Source organism: Mustela putorius, unplaced genomic scaffold (genome assembly GCF_011764305.1).
Source record: "Mustela putorius furo isolate JIRA1106 unplaced genomic scaffold, ASM1176430v1.1 tig00000083_pilon_pilon_pilon, whole genome shotgun sequence".
Classification (NCBI taxonomy): domain Eukaryota; kingdom Metazoa; phylum Chordata; class Mammalia; order Carnivora; family Mustelidae; genus Mustela; species Mustela putorius.
This window is the reverse complement of record NW_025421273.1, coordinates 16,924,114-16,947,748: the sequence shown is the minus strand read 5'-3', so window position 1 is coordinate 16,947,748 and position 23,635 is coordinate 16,924,114. Positions and strand designations below refer to the sequence as shown.

At 45.0% G+C, this 23,635-nt stretch overlaps 1 protein-coding gene across 7 annotated transcripts in view; it reads left to right on the top strand.

The window, feature by feature from the left end:
• SLC2A9 (solute carrier family 2 member 9) overlaps window positions 1–23,635 on the top strand; it is a 231,412-nt gene that overhangs the window by 36,812 nt on the left and 170,965 nt on the right. For 6 of the 7 annotated variants that reach the window (XM_013044754.2, XM_013044751.2, XM_013044752.2 and 3 more), the window contains one exon: window positions 23,025–23,185. In XM_013044754.2, coding sequence (XP_012900208.1) covers window positions 23,025–23,185 — 161 coding nt within the window. Of the gene's footprint in view, window positions 1–20,603; window positions 20,768–23,024; window positions 23,186–23,635 lie in introns of those variants that run through there. The other variant, XM_013044756.2, reaches the window with a different exon arrangement.

Sequence of the window (23,635 nt, the reverse complement as noted above, 5' to 3'; positions counted from 1 at the left end):
AAAGGAAGGGGGAGGTTTCCAAATCACGCTACTGAACACGTCCTGTTTAGGTTGTCACCAACTATCTGGACAATAATATCGGAAGGACGTCTATTGTATTTCTCAGTTGATGAGCTGGAACAAATAACAAATGTTTTAGGAAATGAAATGTGTTAGAACCATGAGTCTGGATGGTTCTGATTTTTTTTTTTAACTCTGTTAACTCTTGTACATTTTGGGGTTTCTAGGCAAGTTCATTTGAAAACTGGATTCTGATGCTAACACCAGTTTGAAAGCCAGAGGCCTAGATGGCCTCCCTGAACTTTTGTAGCAGCTTTGACTTTGTCATGGTGATGTCATTCTGACATGGGGATCTGAGTTGCCCATACTTGTATTTAAAAGAAGATTGGAGGGATGCCTGGTGGCTCAGTCAGTTAAGCCACTGCCTTTGGCTCAGGTCATGATCCCAGGGTCCTGGGATCAAGTCCCTCATTAGGCTCCTTGCTCAGCAGGGAGCCTGCTTCTCTCTCTGCCTCTGCCTGCTTGTGCCCTCACTCTCTCTCTCTCTCTCTCTCTCTGACAAATAAATAAATAAAATCTTAAAAAAAAAAAAAAAAAAAAAAAAATGGGACGCCTGGGTGGCTCAGTTAGTTAAGCAGCTGCCTTTGGCTCAGGTCATGATCCCAGCGTCCTGGGATCGAGTCCTACATCGGGCTCCTTGATCGGCAGGGAGCCTGCTTCTCCCTCTGCCTCTGCCTGCCATTCTGTCTGCCTGTGCTCGCTCTCTCCCCCTCTCTCTCTCTGATAAATAAATAAAATCTTTAGAAAAAAAAAAAAGAAGAATATTAGAAGTTGACATTCTTGCTTTATCTTGACAGTTCAGCAGAAACTCCAGCAGAGGGTGGAAAACCTTTGCCCTCATGGTTTGTGGAGCAAGAAGCCCTGTGAAACTTGAACCTTGAAGTGATGTAGGTGGAAAAACACAAGTTCACGCCCCAACTGTGGGAACAGGAGGAAGGAACAACTCTGTTATTCATCCATTTAAAACTTGTTTTTAATTAATAAACTTTATTTTCTAGAGCAGTTTTAAGGCAGTTCATGGTAAAATTGAGTGGAAAGTACAGAGAATCTGCCCATATCCCTTGTCCCCACAGCGTATGGCTCCCCCCTCTACCACTAATCTTCCCCAGAGAGGTGCATTCGCTGTCCTCAGTGAACCTGCCTCAATTCATCTTCATCCCCCAAAGTCCAGGGGTTACATTTAAGGTTCACTCCTGGTGTTGTGTATTCCAGGAGTTTTGACACAATGTGGAATGACAGGTACTCACCGTTGTGGTGTCTTACAAAAACAGTCTCTCTGCCCTAGAAATCCTCTGTTCTCCCTATTCCTTTTTCTCTCCCTATTAACCCCCTGGTAACCACTGCCTTCATAGCTTTGCTTTTCCAGAATGTCACACAGTTGGAGTCATACAGTCTGTGGCCTTTTCAGACTGGCTTCTTTCACTCAGGATTATGCACTTAGGTTTCCTTCCTCCATGTCTGTACATGGCTTGAAAGCTCATTTGTTTTTTAACACTGAATAATACTCCACTGTACGGATGGACCCGTGTCTTGAGCCACTCACCTTTGGAAGGACTTCTTGATGGCATCTAAGTTTTGACATCAATAAATCAAGTTGCTGTAAACATCCATGCATAGGTTTTTGTGTAGACAGAAGTTTTCTATTCACTTGGGTCAATACCAAGGAGCATGACTGCTGAATCGTATGGAAGAATATGTTTAGCTTTCTAAGAAACTGACAAATCATATCCCTAAGTGACCACACTGTTTTGCATTCCCAGAAGCAATGGATGAAGGTTCCCATTACTCCCCATTTGCTGTCCTTAGTGCTTTGGATTTGAGACAATCTAATAGGCATGTCCTGGTGTCTCATTGTTTTAATTGTAATTCCCTAATGACATATGATGTTAAATACCCTTTGTCATCATATGTTTATTTACCATCTGTATATCTTCTTTGGTGAGATTTCTGTTCAGATTTTTGCCCATTCTTTAATCAGATTGCTTGTGTTGTTATGGTTGAGTTTTAAGAGTTCATCACGTATTTTGGACAACAGTTCTTTATCAGATGCATCTTTGGCAAGTATTTTCTCCCAGGCTGTGGCTTGTCTTCTCAGACTCTTAACATTATCTTTCCTAGAGCAGAAGTTTTTAATTTCATTGAAGTCCAGCTCATCAACGATTTCTTTCATGGATTGTACCTTTAGGGTTGTCTCTAAAAAGTCACCACCACACCCAATGTCATCTAGATTTTCTTCTAGGTTGTTTTAGGAGTTTTATGGTTTTGTGTTTTACATTTATGTCTGTGTCCTATTTTGAGTTAATTTTTATGAAGGGTATAAAGTCTGTCTTTGGATTCTGTGTGTGTGTGTGTGTGTGTGTGTGTGTGCGTGTGTGTGTGTCTATTGTTCCAGCAATGTTTGTTGAAAAGACCACCTTTGCTCTATGGTATTGCCTTTGTTCTTTTGCAAAGATCAGTTCACTATATTAACATGGATCTATTTCTGGACTTTCTGTTCTGTTCTACTGACTTATTTGTCTGTTCTTTCAGCAATACCATGCTGTCTTGAATACTGTAGCTTTATCAAAAGTCAAAGTAGGATGGCGTCAGTCCTCCACCTTTGTTCTTCAATGTTGAGTTGGCTCTTCTGGGTCTTTTCTTCTCTATATAAACTTTAGAATTAGTTTGTTGATATCCACACAACTCATTAGCTTTCTACCTAAGGGTTTCATTTTCTTTAGTGCTAATACTATTTTTAGCGTTTTTGATTTAAAATTCCATTTTTTCATTTCTGGTATATAGGAAAGAAATTGACTTTTATATATTAATCCTGTTATCTTGCAACTGTGTTACAATCAATCACTGCTTAGTTCCAGGAATTTTTTTGGTCAGTTCTGTCAAATTTTCTATGTAGATGACTGTGTCATCTGTGTACAAAGACAGTTTTATTTTGTCTTTCTCAATATGTGTATTTTTTGTTTCCTCTTATTGTCTCATTGCATTAGCTAGGACTTCCAGAATGATGCTTACTTTGAATTTAATTTGCTCTTCTTTTTCTAGTCTTCCAAGATGGAAACTTACTGATTTTAAGTTTTTCATCTTTTCTAATATATTTATTCAATGCTATACATTTCCTTCCAAACAGTACTTTTGCTGCATCCCACAAATTTTGATGAGTTATATTTTCATTTTCTTTTAAATCAAGTTATTGTAAAATTTCTCTTGAGATTTCTTCTTTGATCCATGTATTATTAAGAGGGGTGTTGTTTAATCTTATAAGTATTTTGGGATTTTGCAGCTATATTCTGTTACTGATTTTTAGTTTATTCCATTATGGTCTGAGACCACACACAGTGTATGATTTATATTCTTTTAAATTTGATAGCTTGTTTTATGGCACAGAATGTGGTCTATCTTGCTGAATGTCCATGTGAGCCTGAGAAGAATGTATATTCTGCTGTTGTTGGAGGAAGTAGACTATAGATGACCATTGTATCCCATTGGTTGATGGTTGAGTTTAGTTGTCTCCTCACTGATTTTCTGCCTGTTGGATCTGTCCATTTCTGACAGAAGAGTGTTTCAGTTTCCAACTATAATACTATTCATCTATTTTTCCTTACAGTTTTGTTAGCTTTTGCTTTATGTATTTTCATGCTCTGTTGTTAGGCTTATATACGTTAAGCCTTGTTATATTTTCTTGGAGTATTTGTCCCTTTATCAATACCTGATAAACTTTTTTTTTCCCCATTAACTCTCCTTGCCAACATACTTCCTGTTTGAAATTAATATAGTTATTACTGCTTTCCTTTGATTCATGTCAGCACAGTATATCTTTCTCCTTCCCTGCACTTTTAATTTGTATATGTCTTTATATATTAAGTGTGTTTCTTGTAGACAACATACAGCTCAGCCTTGTTTTTTGATCTACTCTGACAATCTGTCTTTTAATTGCCATATTTAGTCCACTGGCACTTAAGGTGATTATTGATATTGTTGGATTAATATCTATATATCTGTTACTGTTTTTTATTTGTTGCTCTTTTTCTTTGTTCCTGTTTTTGTCTTCCATACTTCTTCTACCTTTTGTGGTTTTAACTGAGCATTTTACATGGCTCTGTTTTCTCTTTTCCTAGCATATCAATTTACCTCTTTTTTTTTTAAACTTTCTTTAGCGGTTGCCTGAGAGTCTACAATATACATTTTCAACTAGTCCAAGGCTACTTACAAATAATACTATCTTACTTCACTGATAATGTTAGTACTTTATAATAACAAATAACAAACTATTTCTAATTGTGTTATTCATTTCACTTGCACATAAGCATATTATATAGATAATCAAATACATTGCTGTTGTATTATCTTGAACAAACTGTTATTCATTAGATTAAGGATAAGAAAAAAGGGGGCCTTGTAGTTCAGTTGGTTAAGCACCTGACTCTTGGTTTTAGCTTAGGTTATGATCTCTGGATCTTGAGATCAAGCCTTGTATCAGGCTCTGTGCTCTACAAGGAGTCAGCTTGAGATTCTCCCTGCTTCTCCCTGTGCCCCTGCCTGCCTCAAGTAAATAAATGAATCTTAACAAAATAAGAAAAAAAGTTTTCATTTTACCTTTATTTATTCATTCTCCTATGCTCCTCTCTTTATGGAAATCTGAATTTCTGAACAATCTCAGGTTACTTCTCTCTGAAAAACTTCTTGATGTTTTTTTGCAAGGCAGATCTACTGGCAACAAATTTCCTCAATATTTGTCTGAAAAAAGTCTCTACTTCTTATTCACTTTTAAAGGATAATTTTGCAAGGTATGGAATTCTAGGTTGGTTGGTTATTTTTTTCTCTCAGCATTTTGAGTATTTTATTTTACTCTCTTCTTGCATGGTTTCTGAGGAGAAGTTGGGGTGTGGATTCTATCTTTTGTCTGCTGTAGGTAATTTTTCATCTGGATTCTTTCAAGAGTTTTTTTAAATCTTTGATTTTCTAAAGTTTGAATATGATATGCTGGGTGCAACTTTTGTTCTGTTTTGTTTTGTTTGTTTGTTTGTTTTATACTGTTTGGTGTTTTCTAAGCTTCCTGGATCTGTGGTTTAGTGTCTGATATTAATTTGAGGAAATTCTCAGTCATTATTGCCTCAAATATTTCCTCCTTTCCAACCTCTCTCCCTTCTCCTTCTGGGTATTCCTATTCTGTGTATATATTGCATCTTTTGTAGTTTCCCCACAGTTCTTGCATATTCTATTCTATCTTTTTTTCCTTCAGTCTTTTTTCGCTATTTTTTTTCAATCCATTCTTCATTTCTGTTATAGTGTTTTTGTCTGTTTGTTTTAAAAAAGATTTTATTTAATTATGAGAGAAAGAGAGAGAGAATGAGCAAGGTGAGGAACAGAGGGAGATGGACATGTAGACTCCACACTGAGCATGGAGCCTGATGCAGGGCTTGATCTCATGACCTTGAAATGGTGACCTGTGCCAAAACCAGAGTCAAATGCTTAACCAGCCGAGTCACCCAAGTGCCCCTTCTGATACAGTGTTTTTGATCTCTACCATTTCTTTTTGATTCTTTCATAGATAGCCATCTCTGTGCTTACATTGTTCATCTGTTCTTGCATGCTTTTTTTCCAATTAAGCCCTGAGCAGATTAACCAATTAAAAAAATTTTCTGGTCTGATAAGTCCAATATTCCTGCTATATCTGACTCTGGACTCTGATCCTTGTTTACTCTCTTCAAACTGATTTTTATCTTTTACTATGTCTTGTAATTTTTTTGAAAGATGAAATGATGCATTGAGCAAAAGGAACTTCAGTAAACAGACCTTTAGAAATATAAGGCATGAAGGGAGAAGAAGCAGGTCACAGTCTTATGATAAGGTCTCAGTCTTTTGGTCCTCTGGTGACCCTGGACCATAAACTTCACCAGGGCCTCTCAGGTTCTGCTCACTCCCTCCTTAGCTTGGACAGGATGGCTGGAGAGGGCTGGAGATGGGTATTTTTTTTGCCCTATGAGGATGGTTGGAGGAAGCGGCATTGGGTATTTCCCTTCACCAAGGTAGGTTAGGCTCTGATAAAACTCTAGCAGGTAGATTAAGCTTAGGTAAAATTACTTCTCTTGGGGGCAGGCCTTGCAAAGAACGGGATGCTTTGAGGTATTTCAAAATGGTTCTTTTTCCTCTCCCCTGCTGGAAACATGAGGGGTTTTTTCTTAGATATTCATGGGAAGATCTGGTATATCTCTTGGTCATAAAGCTCACAAAATTTTGTCACAGGGGTTGTGACAGGGCACCCCTAGAGTTTGTAACTCTGAGCCACATCCATACTGAGCCTCCAGCAATTTGTCAATCACAGTTCAGGTTTTCCTATCCTAGTGCTGCCTCCTGCAGAGGTTTCTACTGTGGGTTTTTGCCCTGGTAGGTTGTGGTTCTCTGCATCTGCCAGTCTGTCTCTTCAATTGTCAGGAAAGTGGTTTGCCCTATGACCTCATTTCTCTGATTGATCTAAGAGTTGCCGATTTTCAATTCATTCAGCTTTTTACTTGTTAAGACAGAGTAGCAACTTCTAAGATTTTTACATGCTGGACTAGAAACCAGAAGTCTCATTTAACAAATATTTACTGAGGGCCTACCAGGTGTTTAATGTTGGGAATCAGGGAAGGCAACATGGCATTTGAGCTGAGTCATGAGAGGTGGGTAGGATTTCCATGGGCATCACAGGGAGAAGTGGAGAGCTGTAGCATATCTAAAGGCCAGGCCATGCTGACCTGTTGGGGATAGTTAGTAGAGGTGTGATGTGCTGATACCCAGGGGAAATATGGGGATGGGATGGAATAAGAGGTGGAAAAGCAGGTGGAGCCAAAAGCAGAGGGCCTCAAATCTAAAGCTACAAATTGAGATTTAGTCTGTGGGTATGGGGAGCCATGGCAGATTCATGAGGTAGGAGCAATACGACTTGTCTTTTAGAAAAAAACAGCTTTATTGTCAGTGGGAAGAACAGAAGGGTCCAGAGCCTGGAGGTATTTAATGGGAGAGATGATGAACTGAATGGAGAGGGTTTGATAAGCCGTCCTTTTAATCCAGGAGAGGAGGTGATTTCTGAGGATCTACACATAGTCAGGGTGGCTTTTCAATTTCATAATATTAGTAATAAATTTTATGACAACATCAGTAACAACACACATGGAAGGATCACATTTTAGGTGCTAGCCCTTCCTTCAAACACTTTCCATGCACTCGTACTGGGCATCCTCATGATGACCTATGAAATGTGTTTCATCATTGTCCCCATTTTATAGATGAGAAAACTGATGCATACTGTTAACTGGCTTGGCTTTCCCATGGGCAGACGATAAGTGGGTGCCAGAATATGACCCTGGCCAGTCTGCCTTCAGGGATCATCCTCTTGAGCCACTGTCCAGTTTTAGGTAAAAACTTTAGGTTTCTTATTCTTTGGACACATTTTTAATCAGGTCCTTTTCTGTACCAGCCAGATTCACACCATGAGAAGTCTTGTTTGGAATGTTGTGGCTGTACTTTTGTGGCTAGTGTGCCCAGCAAACTGTTGAGTCATTGTGACAGTGTGAGGCATTTTCAGCCTGGTGGTCTCAGGCTGTGGGGACCATGGCTCATTATACATATTTTAGAGGGACCAAGAGAGCCCTAAATGCAATGCAGTGCCCAGCCTGCCTTGATACAAGGGGCTGGGAAAGGTCACCTCTAACTGCTTCGTAAACTCCACTCTCCAACATTGAGGGAGGACACAGAGTTGATCACCAGCCTGTCATTCCTGTAATAAAATGCTGCGTGCTGGGTACATATATATCTCATAGATATGCTAATGTGTTAGTCTGCTCAGGTGGCTATAACAAAATATCATAGGCTGGGAAGCTCAAACAACTGACATCTATTTCTCATGGTTATGGAAGTTGGAGCTCTTAGGTAAGGGTGCTGACATGGTCTATTCCTGATGAAAGTCTTCCTTCTGGCTCACAGATCGCCACCTTCTCACCATGTCCCCATGTGGTAGAGACAGTAAGCAAGCAAGTTCACTGATGTCTCTTCTAATAAGGGCACTAACCTGGCCATGAAGGCCCCATCCTTGGGACTTCATGCAACCTTAATCACCTCCCCAAAGCTCAAGCTCCAGACACATTCTGTGTCTGTGGGGCAGAGCTTGAGCATATGAACTCAGGGAGATTACCATTCAGTCCACAGAAGTTAGTAATTGACATTTCATACCACATCATGGATGAGGAAACAGAGACTTAGAGTTTAAGCAACTTGCTCAAGGTCACACAACTAGGAGGTAGCAGAGCTGGGATTCGTGCTCAAATCTATCTGACTCCGAGGCCCATGGCATTTTGACCCCTTCACTGTCCACTATTACCAGTCCCCAGAAGTCCAGCAATGGGGGATCCTCGGGATGATAAACTAAGGCAAAGGATAATTCTGGGAAAGGCCAAGAGGACCCATGATGAACCCAATGGGCTGTTTACCTGTGACACCAGCCACCTGATCGGCTGTATGGACTTTATTTATGGCAACTCTGGAGTTTTGGGGACTGATTTTGATGGTATTGGGATTGTGGCAACACTAGGGACCTAGAAGGGCCTGATTCCTGCCCTTGACCCCTACTTCCCAGGGGCTGTCCTCAGAGGGAGCTCTAAACCTGGCCAGCATGAACCAAAAGAGAAGTGAAGGAATCCTTTCATATTGGCTAGGCCAGCCCCTAAGCCCCCCTCCCCATTCCCACTGGGTCTTAAGGTCAGGAATCCCTTCTTGTGCTCTGTCTGAAGGTGTGCCATGGGTCCTACCTAACATTTCATGTGTCTGTCATGTTGCTACTCAAACACAGAGAGGATAGGTAGGCAGTAAATCCCCTGTACCTGTGCTGGGTGTTTACCTTGCATGTAAGATGTCGTTAAAATCTTGAGGGGTGGCAAGACAAAAGGACACATGTCCTTGTCCTCAAGACCAGAAGCAGTGACAAGATATGCTGCACAGAGACATGAACCCAGGGTCAGAGAAGGACATTCTTCTATCTGGGGAGGGCAGGAAGCCAAGCGTTGGCTTGAGGGATAGTATAGAGTTTTCTGGGAATGGGGATGAGCTGGAGTGCTAGATGGCTGGATCTCAGGGGTGGATGGGGAGGAAGCTGGGAAGGCGGCTAGGGCCAGCCCAAGGAGGATTGCAGGGACTAGAATAGGAGCATAAGCTAGCAATGACCAGCCTTTGGGCGCCAGAGCAGGACTAAGAACAAGGCTCAGCCTGGGAGGCCCTCTCAGGGTGGGAACCACTGTATGCAAGAGACCCCAGCCCCTGCATGCAGGTACTTTGGCAGGGGTGTGGGGTAGTGACAAACCCCTAGTCAGTGACTGTTGGAACAAAAGAAGCCTGGTAGAGGAGCTCAGCCCGTGTCCAGGGATGGCTTGACACTCTCTGCCCTTTGCAATGGGCATGGGGAGGGGTGAGTGGGCAGCTCCAGTGTCCAAGAACCCAGGAAGAGTACAGAGATCCCAGAGTGTGACTTAATGCACATGGGAAGGGCCTAGATGTATTTCTTGTGTGGGGGACAATCTGCATCAGGGCTCTGGCATTGTGGAGGGAGAAAGTGATCCCCGTTTGCATGAGATGCAGATATTGGGGGTGGGAAGATGTCTTCCCGCAGAGATGGCAGACAGAGGCTGCCGCAGGAGGTGCTGATGAAAATAAGTCACAGTGAGGACACGGACCCACATGGAGGGATGCTGGTTTAGTAATGACACAGGGCCCCAAGGCAGCCAGCTTTGCCTCCTCAGTGGTAGGATAATTGGGGTGCAGGTGGTGGTCAGGGGGAGCACATAGCTCCCCCTGGCTGTGTACCACCAGGTAGGGCAGAATTTCACAACTTGAATAATGTACACAGTAGCAGACATTGGCTCTGGCCACTGGCCAGCCACAGCTGCCCAAATGTTCGGTGCTTCTCTCTCCCCAGGTATTTGGAAACCATCTGGGATGCTGATTATGGAAATGATTCCACTGTGAGCACTGACCATGCCTGTCTGTGTTAGGGTCAGTCTATAGGGCATCAGACTTCATTCTCATTACAGTCCTGTGAGGATGCCATGACTCACCCCCTTTCATAGATGAGGAACCTGAGTCCCAGGGAAGTTAATGTATCCAAGTTCCTGGGGTAGATTGGGGGGCCCTTTAACCCCCACTCCCTAAGTTTCCATTGGTTTCCCTTCAAAGCAACCATTCTCAAATGTACATCGTGTCCATGCCCCATTTGGAAAGGAACATCCACAAGCCGTACACATCCATGAGGGGTCCCTTGGCCAGTTTTGAACAATGGGACGTGAGCAGAAGTGAATATAAGCCACTTGACGCCAAGCCCTTGAAGACATTCCAGAAGGTTCCTCAGTTCTTTCTTCCCTCAGATGGCACAGGTACAAGATGGCAGAGAACTGTTTGGCAGACGCTAGGCATTACATGAGCTAGACAGAAGTCTTTCCTGTCTGCAGCCACAAAACCTTCAGAGTTTTTGAGCTGGGGGTGTTGTGTCCACCGCCATGACTAAAGACTCCAACAGCTACCCTTCAAGGCAGTCTAGCCTGGCCCACCGTGGGGTCTTTTGGTTGGTTTTCCTGTTTCCGCAGTGGCTCCTACAATTTATCCTGAACCCAAAGGCCAGAGGGATCCTTGACAGAAGCAGATCATATTGTTGCTTGAGCTTAAAACCTTCCAGAGCCAGCCAGCCCACCTAGAAGCCCTCCCAGACTGGGGCAGTCTGCACGCCCAGGGGTCTGCTGCCTAGTGAGCACTTGGTCCTCACCGCTGGCACATTCCCTCATTGCACCTGCTCATTCACACTCACCTGCCCCCCACTGCCTCCCTCAAACACACATGCACCTTGGTACCTTAGCCCCTTGGCATTTGCTGTTCCCTTTGCTGGGGACTGCTCTTCCCCACACATGCCTATGCTCTGTCCTTTGATGCTTCTGACCTCTGATCAAATGTCCCCTTCTCAGAGACATCTGATATTATATATTTATTTGCTTCTTTTCTGTCCTTCCCTTTATTTTAGAATTTAAGCTCCATGCAGACACAGTCTTCACCCTGAAAGGGTCTGTCATACAGTCAGCCTTTATAATGAATATTTGCTGAGTCATGAGTAAATGTACACATTTAAGATTTTTTGAAAGTTCTTTATGTGTAAATGCAGTTCCAAGACAAGTCCCCTAGAACTCCTCATCCTCAACAGAATTGCCAACTGTCCTACATAAAAATTCTAGGGCTGCCTAGCCCCATTCACACAGACGGAGACATGAACTCAGGTCTGTCTACTTCTGAAATTTCTCTTTTTTCTGCTCCACCAGCTGATCTGCTGGGGCTTGTGCAGACTTCTGGCTTAGTAGGCTACAAGGTCTTCATCCCAACCACTCCGTTCTGTCTTAGAAGTGAGAAAGTAGCATGAGATAATAAATGAATGGGCAAGGCTGTGTTCCAGGAAAACTTTATTTACCAAAGCAGGCAGTGGGCCAGATTTAGCCAACTGGGCCATTGTTTGCTAAACTCTGTACTCGAGATTCTACGAAAAGAGCGAGACTCCCGTAGATGCTGGGCTCATTAGACCCTCAGAGAGCTGGCTGGGTTTATGAGCAATTAACCCATGAGTTTTCCCATAGATGTTACATTTCTTGATGTTTTTTCCTGTGTCTATTTATTGCTACTTGTCTAAGCCTTTGTCTTTTCTCTTTACAATGACTAATGGCTAATAGGCATAGTTATACCTGTCAGTCTAGCCATTCATTCCTCCAGCCAGCCAGCCAGCCGCTTCTCTTTTTCTCTATCTACTTACCTGTCTCCTATCTATCTTACCTGTCTTCCATCAATCTACTTACTTATCTTTCTAACTATCTATCATCCGCCACCCACCTACCTACCTAACTAAACCATTTCATGCCTTTGTAAAAGGCTGTGCATAATCCAGGGCTAATTTACATACCAATCAAATGTAACATGATGCCTGAAATTTTCAAGCAGTCATGCATGCAAGCTCAAGATGCCAATATGTAATCTGGCGAATGGCCTCAGGTCTGTACCATTTTAAGCCTTGACCTTAGTAGAAGAATACTGCTTGCCTGAGGTCTGCTTCATTAGTACTGCTACAGTAGTCTGGGGCTGCCAGAGTTGTGGTGGGAGGTTTACCCTTGGTGCCTAAGGGTGCCTGATTTTTGGGTTCCCACCTGAGAAGCCGTTGAAGGCTGGATGAGGGTGTTTAGAGGCAAGATGGGGGTTTCTGGGTTCATGGGGTTGTTGCTGGGAGCTAAGGTAGGTGCCCATACTTGGGAAGGCAGAACTGTGTCTTGGGTGAGGTGTGGTGTCAACTCAGAGCATGAGTGAAAATTCCTCTTGCTCGTGGATACTGTCCTGAGAGCCTACAGGAAGATTCTGGAAGCAGTCTTCTGAAGAAATGCAAGGTTTGAGCCTGAGTGGACAATACAGAGCCCACGCTCTAGTCTTAAGAGGTCCCACAAAGATGAGGGTAGAGCCAAAGGTGATGGGACTCAGCTGCAGCCAAACCAGAAGAGCATCTGGGGAAGAGGGGTGGGACAGCAGGATGAAACCACAGTCACATGCAAGGGGTCTGGGAGAGGGGCCAGCCTTAAGCAGAAAGATCACTGGGGTGGACATTAAGAATAGTTGTCAAGAGATACCTGGGTGGCTCAGTCAGTTAAGCGGCTACCTTTGGCTCAGGTCATGATCCCAGGGCCCTAGGATTGAGTCCTGCATCTGGCTCTCTGCTCAGTGAGGAGCCTGCTTCTCCCTCTGCCTGCTGCTCCCCCTGCTTGTGCTCTCTTGCTCTCTCTCTGACAAATAAATAAACCAAATCTTAAAAAAAAAAAAAAAAAAAAAAAAAAAGAGTCTCCAAGAAGGACCAATGTTGAGCTAAATGAGTGTGTTGGATAGGAACCATGGGTTACAATGGAAATGAGAAAGCAAATAGGGACTGCTGAGGCTGGGAGAACAGACAGGAAGGTGGGCAGGAGGGACACTAAAGGGCTGATTCCAAGGATGGAGAGTGAACACCTGACACTAGTTTGCCCATTCCTGGCCTGTAGTTCAGGCAAGTGCCTGAAACAGCAGACAGGATTCTACAGGTCCAAGTGTCATTCCACAGAATCTTGGTCATGCCCAGGGGAGCTCCTGGAACAAAGGTTTGTGATGACTTCAGATGCTGACTACCCAGAGGTAGGCCAAGTTTGAAGTTAAGAGCACAGTTCTCTAAAGACTGGCTTCATGTCAGACACCAGCTGCGAGCTCGAGGATCCCAGGACTGGTCATCCTTCTTGCAAACTGGGGAGTTCCTACTACTCTCTCAGTTTTGATAAGCTGCTCAAGCAGCGCACAGCACTCAGGAAAGCTATAACAACTAGTTTTATTATAGCCCAAAGGAGATAAATCAGAACCAGCCAAAAGAAGAGATACATAGGGTGAAGTCTGGGGGTTTGAAACAATAAAATTCTGGTCTTCTCTCTGCAGAGGTAGGATGCATGAGCCTCCCGGTAGGGGGATGTATAACAGTACTCAGAGTACTGTACCCCAGGGGTGGTCACCCAATACTTTGTGTCTAGAGTTATTACTGGGGTTTCCTTCCATAGGCATGATTGATGGAGTCAATGCCCAGGTCACCTTCTCTTCTTGGAGGTAGGGCTAATATCACCTGGTGTGAAGCCCCAAGCCTCTAATCACCTGCTTGGTCTTTCCAGTGGGTTCAGCCCCTTACCTGAGTTGCCTCATCTGCGTAAATTTCCAGGTGAAAGCTAATCAGCCCACCATGAATAACAAAGACACTCCTATCACTCAGGAAATCCCAAGGGTTTAGAGGCTATTTTCCAAGTGCAGGGACAAAGGCCAGCCAAATTCTTAATTATCCAACTGTATACATGTGATGTATGTTGTACACATGTATGTTCTCAACATGAAAATACTCAAAGACGTTTGTTAAATGAATCTGTGAATGACAGCAGGAAGGAGTGAGAAAGGAAGAATGAAATGGAGAACGTTGGGCTCTAACTTACTACCCCATGCCCATGCCTTGTCAATTACGACTTAATTGAAACAAAACCAGAATCCAACAAAAGAAAGTGAATGGTTAGGCTTTTATAATGAACTACTCACCATTCCATTGATTTCTGAGTTGGTGATGTTTGGTCTTCTGTTGGGACTGGAGACAGTTTGACACCCCGCCCCCCCAACCCCGGTGTCAGTACAGCAGTCCCCCCCTCCACTTATCTGTGGGTCCACTTTCCATGATGTCAGTTGCCCTCCATCAGCTGTGTCCTGCAAGCAGATGATCTCCCCTCTGACGTATCCTCCAAGGTCAGGAGGGGTCTGATGCTATGTCCTGGTGCCTCTGTCGCTCACCACACCTCATCTCCCTACCCAGGCATTTTATTACACCGCGCGTCATCACGAAGAAAAGAAATTCGAGTACAGTACAGAAGGCATCATGAGTGAGAGAGAGAGAGGCTGCATTCACATAACTTTCATTACCGTGTATCATTAAAATTGTTCAGCTTCGTTATTGTTACTGTTAATCTCTTACCGTGCCTAATTTAGAAATTAAACTTCGTCCTAAGTATGGGTATATAGCTAGAAAAAAAAACATAGTAGATCTAGGGTTCAGTTCTCTCTGCGATCTCAGGCATCTGCTGGACATCTTGGAATGCACACCGGGTGGATTGAGGGGGCCACTGTATTTAAGCCAAAGGTTTCAGCAGAACACTTTATTTGACTCCCTATGAGTTACCAGCTGAAATGGTGTATTTCATCCTTTTGTCTCCCCTAAAGGCAGGTAAACAAGTGGGGATAAAAATAAATCATCTCTCTGCAAGAGCAGAGCTGCCCCAATTAGCTGCAAATGTGAGATGCCAGTCAAAGGAACGATTCCAGCGAACCAGCAGGCAGAGAACCCAGAAGCGAGTTCTGGTCCTTTCAATTAATCCCACCCCATACTGCTGTCAGAGTAACTGCTCTGGGAGCCCCAGCATCATGAGGGAAACAGAGACACAGGGCAGGCAGACACAGAGCGGCAGCCCCTCCTCCGTGGGGCCCAGGTCTGCTCTCTGGGAACCTGGCAGAGCGCGATGAGTGTGGATCCCGTCAAAGACACTGGTGCTGGACAGGCAAATAGAGAGGTGCGCTGGGGCTTGGGAGACAGCTGAGGTTACAGGAGGACCCGTGCATTTGTCATTACAAGAACAACTGGCAATTATTTTGATGAAGCAGTTTATCTCTGGTTAATTTAAGTGTGGAACAAGACTGCCTTTGATTTTTATATCTCAAGGTCTTTCTCTTTTGTTTTCCTTTCTTTCTTCTCTCTCTCCTCTCCCCCACCCCCACCTTGTCTCAGTAGTTTTGTAAGCCAAACAACTTCTATTAGCAAAAGCAAATGGCACAAATTCAATCATTTAATAATAAAACTACTGCTATGAATCACTTTCTGTATTTCTCATTTATACGGCAGCCCACATCGCAGACACTGAGATAATAATCCCGTTGCACAAGTGAAGAAGCCTGAAGGGGGGAGGCTGATGAGCTGGCCCAAGGTCGCTCCACTCACGGGTAGTATAGTAGCTTATACCTGAAAAAGGGAGTCACAACGTCAGCCCCACCTAGAGGTTATTTTTAAGCCTTTTTCTAAATCTATTCTGTTTTCCAAAGAGCATCCAAATCTGCTATTTTAAAATCTTTTGGGGGGGGGGCTTGATATCTATATTATGAGCATTTATCCATGTTTTTGAAAATCCCCCATCGCCAGGATCTCGGGTAGTCTATACCATAGCGTCCTTGGCTGTCCCATCTTCCGAATGTAGGTCTCTCTGATGGTTCTTAATTTTCCTCTAGTGTAAGATGCTGCTACATTGTTTAAATTGGGAGTTGTGAGTCATGGTTTGGTTTGCTTTGGTTTGGATTGAATCAGGGCTGGCAGAGCAGCAGGCGATGGGAGGAGGGAACTTTCCAGGCCTGGGGGTATTGGTGTCTGTGTGTTCTAGATGGTGGCTGCCACCCAGGGCCCACTCCAGCCTCTCAGGTCCCCAGCTGAGTGACGCTCAGAAGCCTGCAGCTTTGATTCAGAGTTTTCTGGCTTCCTAAAGATTCTCTGGGGGAAGTGCCTTTGTTGAACCTAATAGAGAAGGGACCATGGCCCCATCAGGGCTTGCAGAAGCTCTGTGTCGAGGCAGGGGGCAGTGCTTGCTACAGCCAGACGGAGGGCACGGAGGATAGGTTAGCCCAGCAAGGCATGTGGTCAGAAAGACTTGGAGGGGCCTGTCAGAGTTGAGACTGCTGGTATGAACAAACCCAATGAGTACGACTAGAAACATTCTGTTTCTGACCCATCAGAGAGAGGCACTGAGATTTACTGAGTGCCTACTGTGTGCTGGACATCATGCTAGGGGCTACGTGCCTTCACTTAATCCTTCTTGTGATCCCCATCTGCAGGCTGGGGCTTTTCTTCCTTTTCTGTAAATAAATTACTCCAGAACCAGTTCTCAAAACCATCACCCTGAACTTGGATAGGATCAGATGCCTATGAAAGCCGCCGATGCCTCAAGACTGATTTTTAGAAGCCATAAGCAATTTGAACAGTAATGAAAACTCTTATCATTTTTACCCCAGCCAACTGGAGGACCTAAAGAAAAGAGTGGGAAGTGTTATTTCAGAATAAATGACAGATGTGTCCATGTGAATGCACTGTCCCTCTGCAAACACAGCTTTGCAGCAGCTCAAAAGAATGTTCTAGCAAGAGAGAGGCCCAGGATTAATTTTCCTTGAATTAGGAAGATATTTGGAAGTGCGCACACTGTCATGCTCCTGCCTGGGGCCAGAGAGAAAATGAAAATTTCTTTCTCCATGTCCTATATAATTAAACTCAAAGCATCCCGAGAACCCAGAATGCTCTGGAAGTCTACTTGCCTGGCTATAGAATATACTCAGGTGTCTTCAATACAGAAGACTCTTTCTCACCCAGTCAGTTCGCTGAAGTTCTCCAGGAGACTCACACAGTGGGGAGGAAAACCCCACCACAAACTTGCAGACTAAACTTCAAGCCGAGTCTCAGTGGGACCTGAAAATTGTCCTTAGGGCTGGGGGCTGTGTCAGGTCCCCAGGACCACCTCCCAGGTTTGGTAATTCATTAGGAGGACTCAGCACGTCAGGACTCACTCCTCTCTGCCCAGGGCTGGGATTTACTCCAGGGAAAGGATTCAAAGCCAAATCAGCAAAAGGAAGAGGCTTCCGGGACAAAGTATGGAGGAAGCCAGAAGCCAGCCCCTAGAATCCTCACCCAGTGAAGTCGCTTCATTCATCCTCCAGCAATGAGTATGACAACGCATGTGGGAGGATGTCCCCTGGGGACAGGCAGTCCCCTAGGGGCAGGTCCCCAGGGCACCATCTACTTGGCCGGTCCACAGCTTCTGATTCCCAGAAACAAAGCAGGTATACTGTAGCACAAACTGGATTCTGCACAGTGGGAACCCTCTAGCAATCCAAGCGCCCGACACCAGCCTATGGTCAACCCTGTATGTGGGCCTTTCAGAGGAGAGCCATCTCAGGCCAGATATGTCCACTTTTCCTGCACAGGAGGTCTTACCTCTGCTAGGAAGGTGACATCAGGCAGCACTGCTGGGTTTATGGATTGTCCTCATGGGGTACTTATTTCAAGGAACCTGGTTTGGCGGTGGGTACTTTGGTAAGGACTTCCATATCGTGTTCCGGTGTGTTCTGCAGCGTGGGCTGTCCTTCCGGATCCCCAAAAGAGTTATAGCCATTGGCCTGCTCGATGATGCCATGCCAAGTGTGCTATTTATGTGTATTCGTATAGCTCTCCTGAGAATATTTTTAGATGAATTCATGACAGGCTCCGCATGAATCAGTAAGGAACATTAATATTGTAAAGCAGGCTACAAGGTAATTTGCCTCCCATTGTCTGGCAATTTCCTGCCATTATTTGGAGGTGTTCTAAGCTGGTCTTCCTGGCTGGGAATTGTGTGCTCTCAATTCATTGCTAGAAGCATAGCCTCTGAGTTGTTGGCTGGGGAGTTGGTGGTAAATTATTCATGGAATTCCTAGGCTGGAGAACTAAACAAATCCAGGCCCTTTATTTTACAGATCAGAAATAAGGGTCTCCACACTGCCAGTAGCCACTCAACTTCTGATTTGTATTGTGTGCTTTGTGAGAACCCAGATCTGTGCTTTGTATTCATTCTCATGTTAAATCCTCACAGGAACTCTTCAAGGAGGGAAACAATTTAATAAAACAAGGATCTGAGGCACAGAGAGGTTAAGTCATTTACTCAAGATCACCCAGCAGTGAGGAAACAGAGTGGATCAAGTGGATTTCAGGGCCCTGAGATTAAGAGTCTCTTGTGGTTTGTCTCAGAGTTTTCTGCTCTTAATGAAACTTAATGGCTGCAAGTGTTAAACAAGATGAACTATGTAGGTGTCTGATAATGTACTTCGCAGTCAACCAGTGCTCATTCTTTGTTCCCTCTACTCCCCTAATCCAGTCTTCCATTGTGCAACAGAGGTACTGATATGATCACCTTTGTCTTTTCTATACCGAGCTGGAATAGAGTAGTGATTAAGAGATGGGCTCTGGAGTCCAACTACCAGCATCTGAGTCCTGACCTTCCCACATGCCGATGGCATGGCCTTGGGAAAAGCCCCTAATGTATGCATCTCTTAAGGTTCATCATCTGACGGAAGAGAAGTCAAAAAGCAGGACCTGTCTCATAGGCTTGTGGAGGAGATAGAATGAGTTCTTCTGCTTCCAGTTCTCAGGATAGTATAAGACATATTGTAAATACGTGTGGGTTACCTATTTTTATCACTACAAGGTGACTGATACACACCAGCTCAATTTAAAACACAAACACTTATTAAAGCACCTGTTCTGTACTATGCAGTACAAGTCAGTGTTCTCATGTATCAGGTCCTCAGATCTCAACTTGATGAGTGTCTGTGTCATGAATAGCAGAACAACCCTCATCACCTGGCTTCTACTATCACGTAAGCCTTCAGGCTGCCTCTCCTCTAGGACTTTGCTCTATTCATCCCTGGAGAAGACAAACATTTAGTCATTAAAGCCACACTTCTCAGCCAGCTTTCAGGATGATTGAGAAATGTGTCTCTGCAGCGGGCATGGGCTTTGCTGCAAGTCTTCCAGCTGTCTTCAGCTCTCTGCAGAGACTTCCGTCCATCCTCCAACTCCCCCAAACTGAAATACGAAATCTCTAGAGGGATACCCAAAACAACACCTAGGAGTGTGTGATATGAAAGCTATCCCCTTTCTCAGCAGGCTCCTGAATGCCTGGAAAGGAAGAGAAAATTTCCTCCCCAACAGCATCCCTCCAGTTTCTGCAAATCAATTCTAGTAAACTGGTCGCTGCTGCAGGGGTAGTGTTAAGAGGCTCTCTAGAGTGGGTGTTAGCAAGGCTCCTTGCAAGGGGGTTGTAATTGCTTGGATCAGTGTGAGATTACAGTAGAGACCAAGGTCACATCCAAGAATGGCCCTCTATGTGTTGGCAGGTAGGGCAGAGGAAAGGTTCCTGTTTATTGGGCAGCAGGAGAGGTGCCTGTTGAGTCCTGGGGACTGATTCCTTATACCAGCTTCTCCGAGGGTCTTCACCATGTGAATGCTCGCTGTCCCCCTATGTGTCCTGAATCTCTGCCTTCCTGAGCCCCCTTCAGCTCCCTGCTTAGCAGTTCTTCACACTCTTCCTCCCACTATGTTCCCTGCCCCTTGGTGGTCGCCCTAGTACTTCAGGGCCCAGCAGAGTGTCTAGCCCATAATGAAGACTTAATTGATTCTTTTAAATCAATAAGTGCAACATTGTACTTGGCTGCTTAGTATTGCCACCTTGACTGTGAAGCTCGGAGTCCTGATAGCGGAGCTGTCCTTCAGTGCTCAGATGTGAGGCCGACCTCACACAACCCTCCCCTCCTCCACCTGTTTAACAGGTGACCATGATCGTGGGCAAGTTGACAACTCTCGGCTCATTCATCTGTCAATGAGGCATTCTGCCACCCGGGTTGCCGTGGGGCTGAAATAGGATAATCTCTATGTTTTAGTAGAGTTTCAGCAGTTGGAAACAACAACAGCAATTTTGTCTGATTGAAGCTGAAAGAGTTGTTGACAAAATAGAGAGCAGCTCGCAGGTTGTTGGCAGGGCTGGTGAGCCAAGCCCAGAAGCGCTGCAGTCTGGGTGACGCCCCACCTCACGCCCAGGAGCTGCCACTGCCAGCTAGTGCTCAGCTGGTACAGGACACCGGGGCTCCCCCATTGCAGCGGTTCCCAGAACCAGTGCCGCCCTGGAAGGAGTCCCAGCCCCGCCTCCCACAGAGCCCCGCCTCCTACAGAGCCCCGCCTCCAACAGAGCCCCGCCTCCCGCAGAGCCCTGCCTCCCGCAGAGCCCCGCCTCCCGCAGAGCCCCGCCTCCCGCAGAGTCCCGCCTCTCGCAGAGTCCTGCCTCTCGGAGAATCCAGGCCTCTGATTGGCTGATCCTGAGTCACGCGGCTGCTTGCTAGCTGCTAGGGGAGCTAGCTGAGGAGTCCTGACAGGACAGTGGGGCAGGAAGCTCCCCCAAATGGGAAGGGGGCTCCTGATGCGGGCAAAGGGTGACATGGGCCACAGAGGACACGGACACTAAGGGTCAGCGTTGATGTGCAGCCTCTGACAGCACGCGGTTCCTGGGTGAGCTAGCTGAGCCTGCAGCAGCTGTGGTGGCCCCACGAGGGGTGGGGTGCCCGGACCGGCGTGGGTGGGCCCAGTGGTGACACCGTGTGTCAGCCTGCTGGGGCTGCCCAAACTAGGAAACAACAGGTGTTTGTTGTCTCCCGGCCCTGGAGACAGAGGTGTGAGATCAGGGAGCTGGTGGGGTCGGTTCCTTCCGGGGCCTGTGAGGGACCGCTCTGTTCTAGGCCCCCTCCTTGGCTTGCGGGTGGCTGTCTCCAGCCTGTGCTTCTTCACATGGTCTTCCCTCTGCCCGGGCCGCTGTGTCCACGTCTCCCCCTTTTGTAAGGATGCTAGTCATTTTGGACCAGGTCCACCCTAATGACCTCGTTTTAACTTGATGACCTCTGTAAGGACTCTCTCAAAATACCTCACAGTTTGAGGCACTGTGGGTTAGGACTCAACCTATTAATTTTGAGGGAAGACACAGTTCAACCCATCAAAGAACGATTATAAATCTAGCACCCTGCTAAATATAAGAAGATTAAGAACAGAGGATTCTGCCAGATGTCTCACCCAGATCATTTCTTCCACCAACCCCCCCCCCCAGAAGTAACCACTGCCCTGACATTTGCAATAATTCTTTGTTTTCCTTTGTGGTTTTACAATCTATTTGTAATTCCCCACAAACATCTATATTTGCATATTTTTGAATTTACATATGGTATCATACTATATGTATTCTTTTGTTTCTGGCTTATTTTGTTCAATGCTATTTTGTGTGAGATTTTATTATATGTGTATTTGCACATTGCTGTAACTCATTCATGTTTGTGGTGCTAGTGTTTTTCATTTGATGACTATTCCACAATTTATCTGTTCTACTGTGGGTGAGCGTCTGGGTTGTTTCCCATTTAGGGGTGTTGTAAGCAATGCTACATGGAATTTTGAGTAGATATGTCCTAGGACAGGTGAAAAAGAGGAATTTTTTAAGAGGAATTTTCTAGAAATAAATTTGCTGGGCTGTAGGTTTAGGGCATCTTCAACTTTACTAGCTGATGCCGAACTGTTTTCCAAGACAGTTATAGAAATTAAACAGCGCAGGAGCGTACACTGCTGATCACTACTTGGTCTTACCATACCTGTTAGTTTTTACCCTCCTGGAGATTGTGTGAGCTTCACCCAGGCACTGGCCACTGCTCCAAACTCTACTGTGACCCTCATAACAGCCCTGAGACATCATTCCCATTTTGCAGATGAGATTCCCATTTTGCAGATGAGGAAGCAGAGGTCCAGGCTGGTTTAAATCATTAGGAAATTGTTGTGCTGGGATTCAAGCTCAGATATGTGTCTCTGGAACCTATGCTTATTCTTGAGTGTCATATATAGCTCTGGAAAGGTTTGTGGGCCCATGTCCCATATCAGTAGATAACTGAGCATCTTGGGGATGGAGCTCCCTTGAGGAGCTTAATGCCATGACCTCAGTCTTCGTTGCACATCAGAATCACCCAGTCACCATCACAAACCCATCAAATCAGGACTGACAACAGTGGGGAGCTGGACAATGCCACGTGGTATCTTGTTATGGTTTTAATTTGCATTTGCCTGTTGACTAATGACATTGAGCATCATGACATTAACTTAATGGTCATTTGGATTTTCTTTGGAGTCTGTTCAAGTCCTTTGCTCATTTAATTGGGTTGTTTGTCGTATTGAATTCTTTATGTATTGTGGATATAAGTCCTTTATAGTATATGTGTTGTGAATGCATTTTCTCAGTCTGTGGCTTGTCTTTTCATTTTTTCAAGGTATCTTTTGAAAAATAAACACTTTAATGTTGCTGAAACCCAAAAGAATATTTTGTTTTTGTTTTATGGTGTGCCTTTGCCTACCTCAAGGTGGGAAAGACTTTCTGTTATATCGGATATGTGCATTTTTAACACATTTTCCGTTGGTTCTGCTGTGTGCCAGAGTTGGAGAAGCTTGGGTATAAGTGGTTACCCTGGGTTTGGGGTCAGATTTGAGTTTGACTTCCAGGTTTGCCACTTAGAGAGCAAGTCATTTTGTCTCTCTGAGCTTCAGTTTCCCTATCTGCAAAATGAGGCAAAATAGGGCCCATCCACAAAATTTGTTAGAAGGATTCAATGGAATAAAGCTCAAACAGAACTTAGCCAAATGCCTAGTCTGCAGAAAATGCTCTATAAAAGCTGTTTTTCTTTACCTACTGGTTGGTTTCAAGCATCAGGATGGAATAACATGGTTTATTCTTTGTTTTCAGTACATCAAGTCCTTCTACAATGAATCGTGGGAAAGAAGGCATGGGCATCCTATAGACCCAGATACTCTGACTCTACTCTGGTCTGTGACGGTGTCCATATTCGCCATTGGTGGCCTCGTGGGGACTTTAATGGTGAAGCTGATCGGAAAAGTTCTTGGGAGGTTAGTGGGGGCTGTCTTTGCTTGGGGATCCTCTCTGTGGTATTTATAATATGTCTGTATCATAGTGAAGGTCCCAGAAGGCAACAGAATTCCATTTAAACAGTTCAGCTGGAGAGATTTTAATGATGCCAGAAAAGCAAGGGGAGGAGATAGGGCTCCCGAGGTCAGGGAGGAGTGAAGACCATGGACAAGGCCGACAAGCAGGAGCTGAGGTTGTGAGGGCTGTGTGAACTGGGCTATGTCAGGCCGCATTGTCTGAACAGGGAGGGAGTAGGGGAGAAATATCCTGCCTTGTCTCTTCCCCCACCATCCAACCTACCACCAGTGCCCATCATTGGTCAAACCCTAGTAATAACCAGAAACACCAGGAGCCTGCTCGGGGAGGACCAGCTCCCAGCACTCAGAGCGGGACAGGGAGGGAGGAGATGGATCTGGCTGCAGGGGCAGATG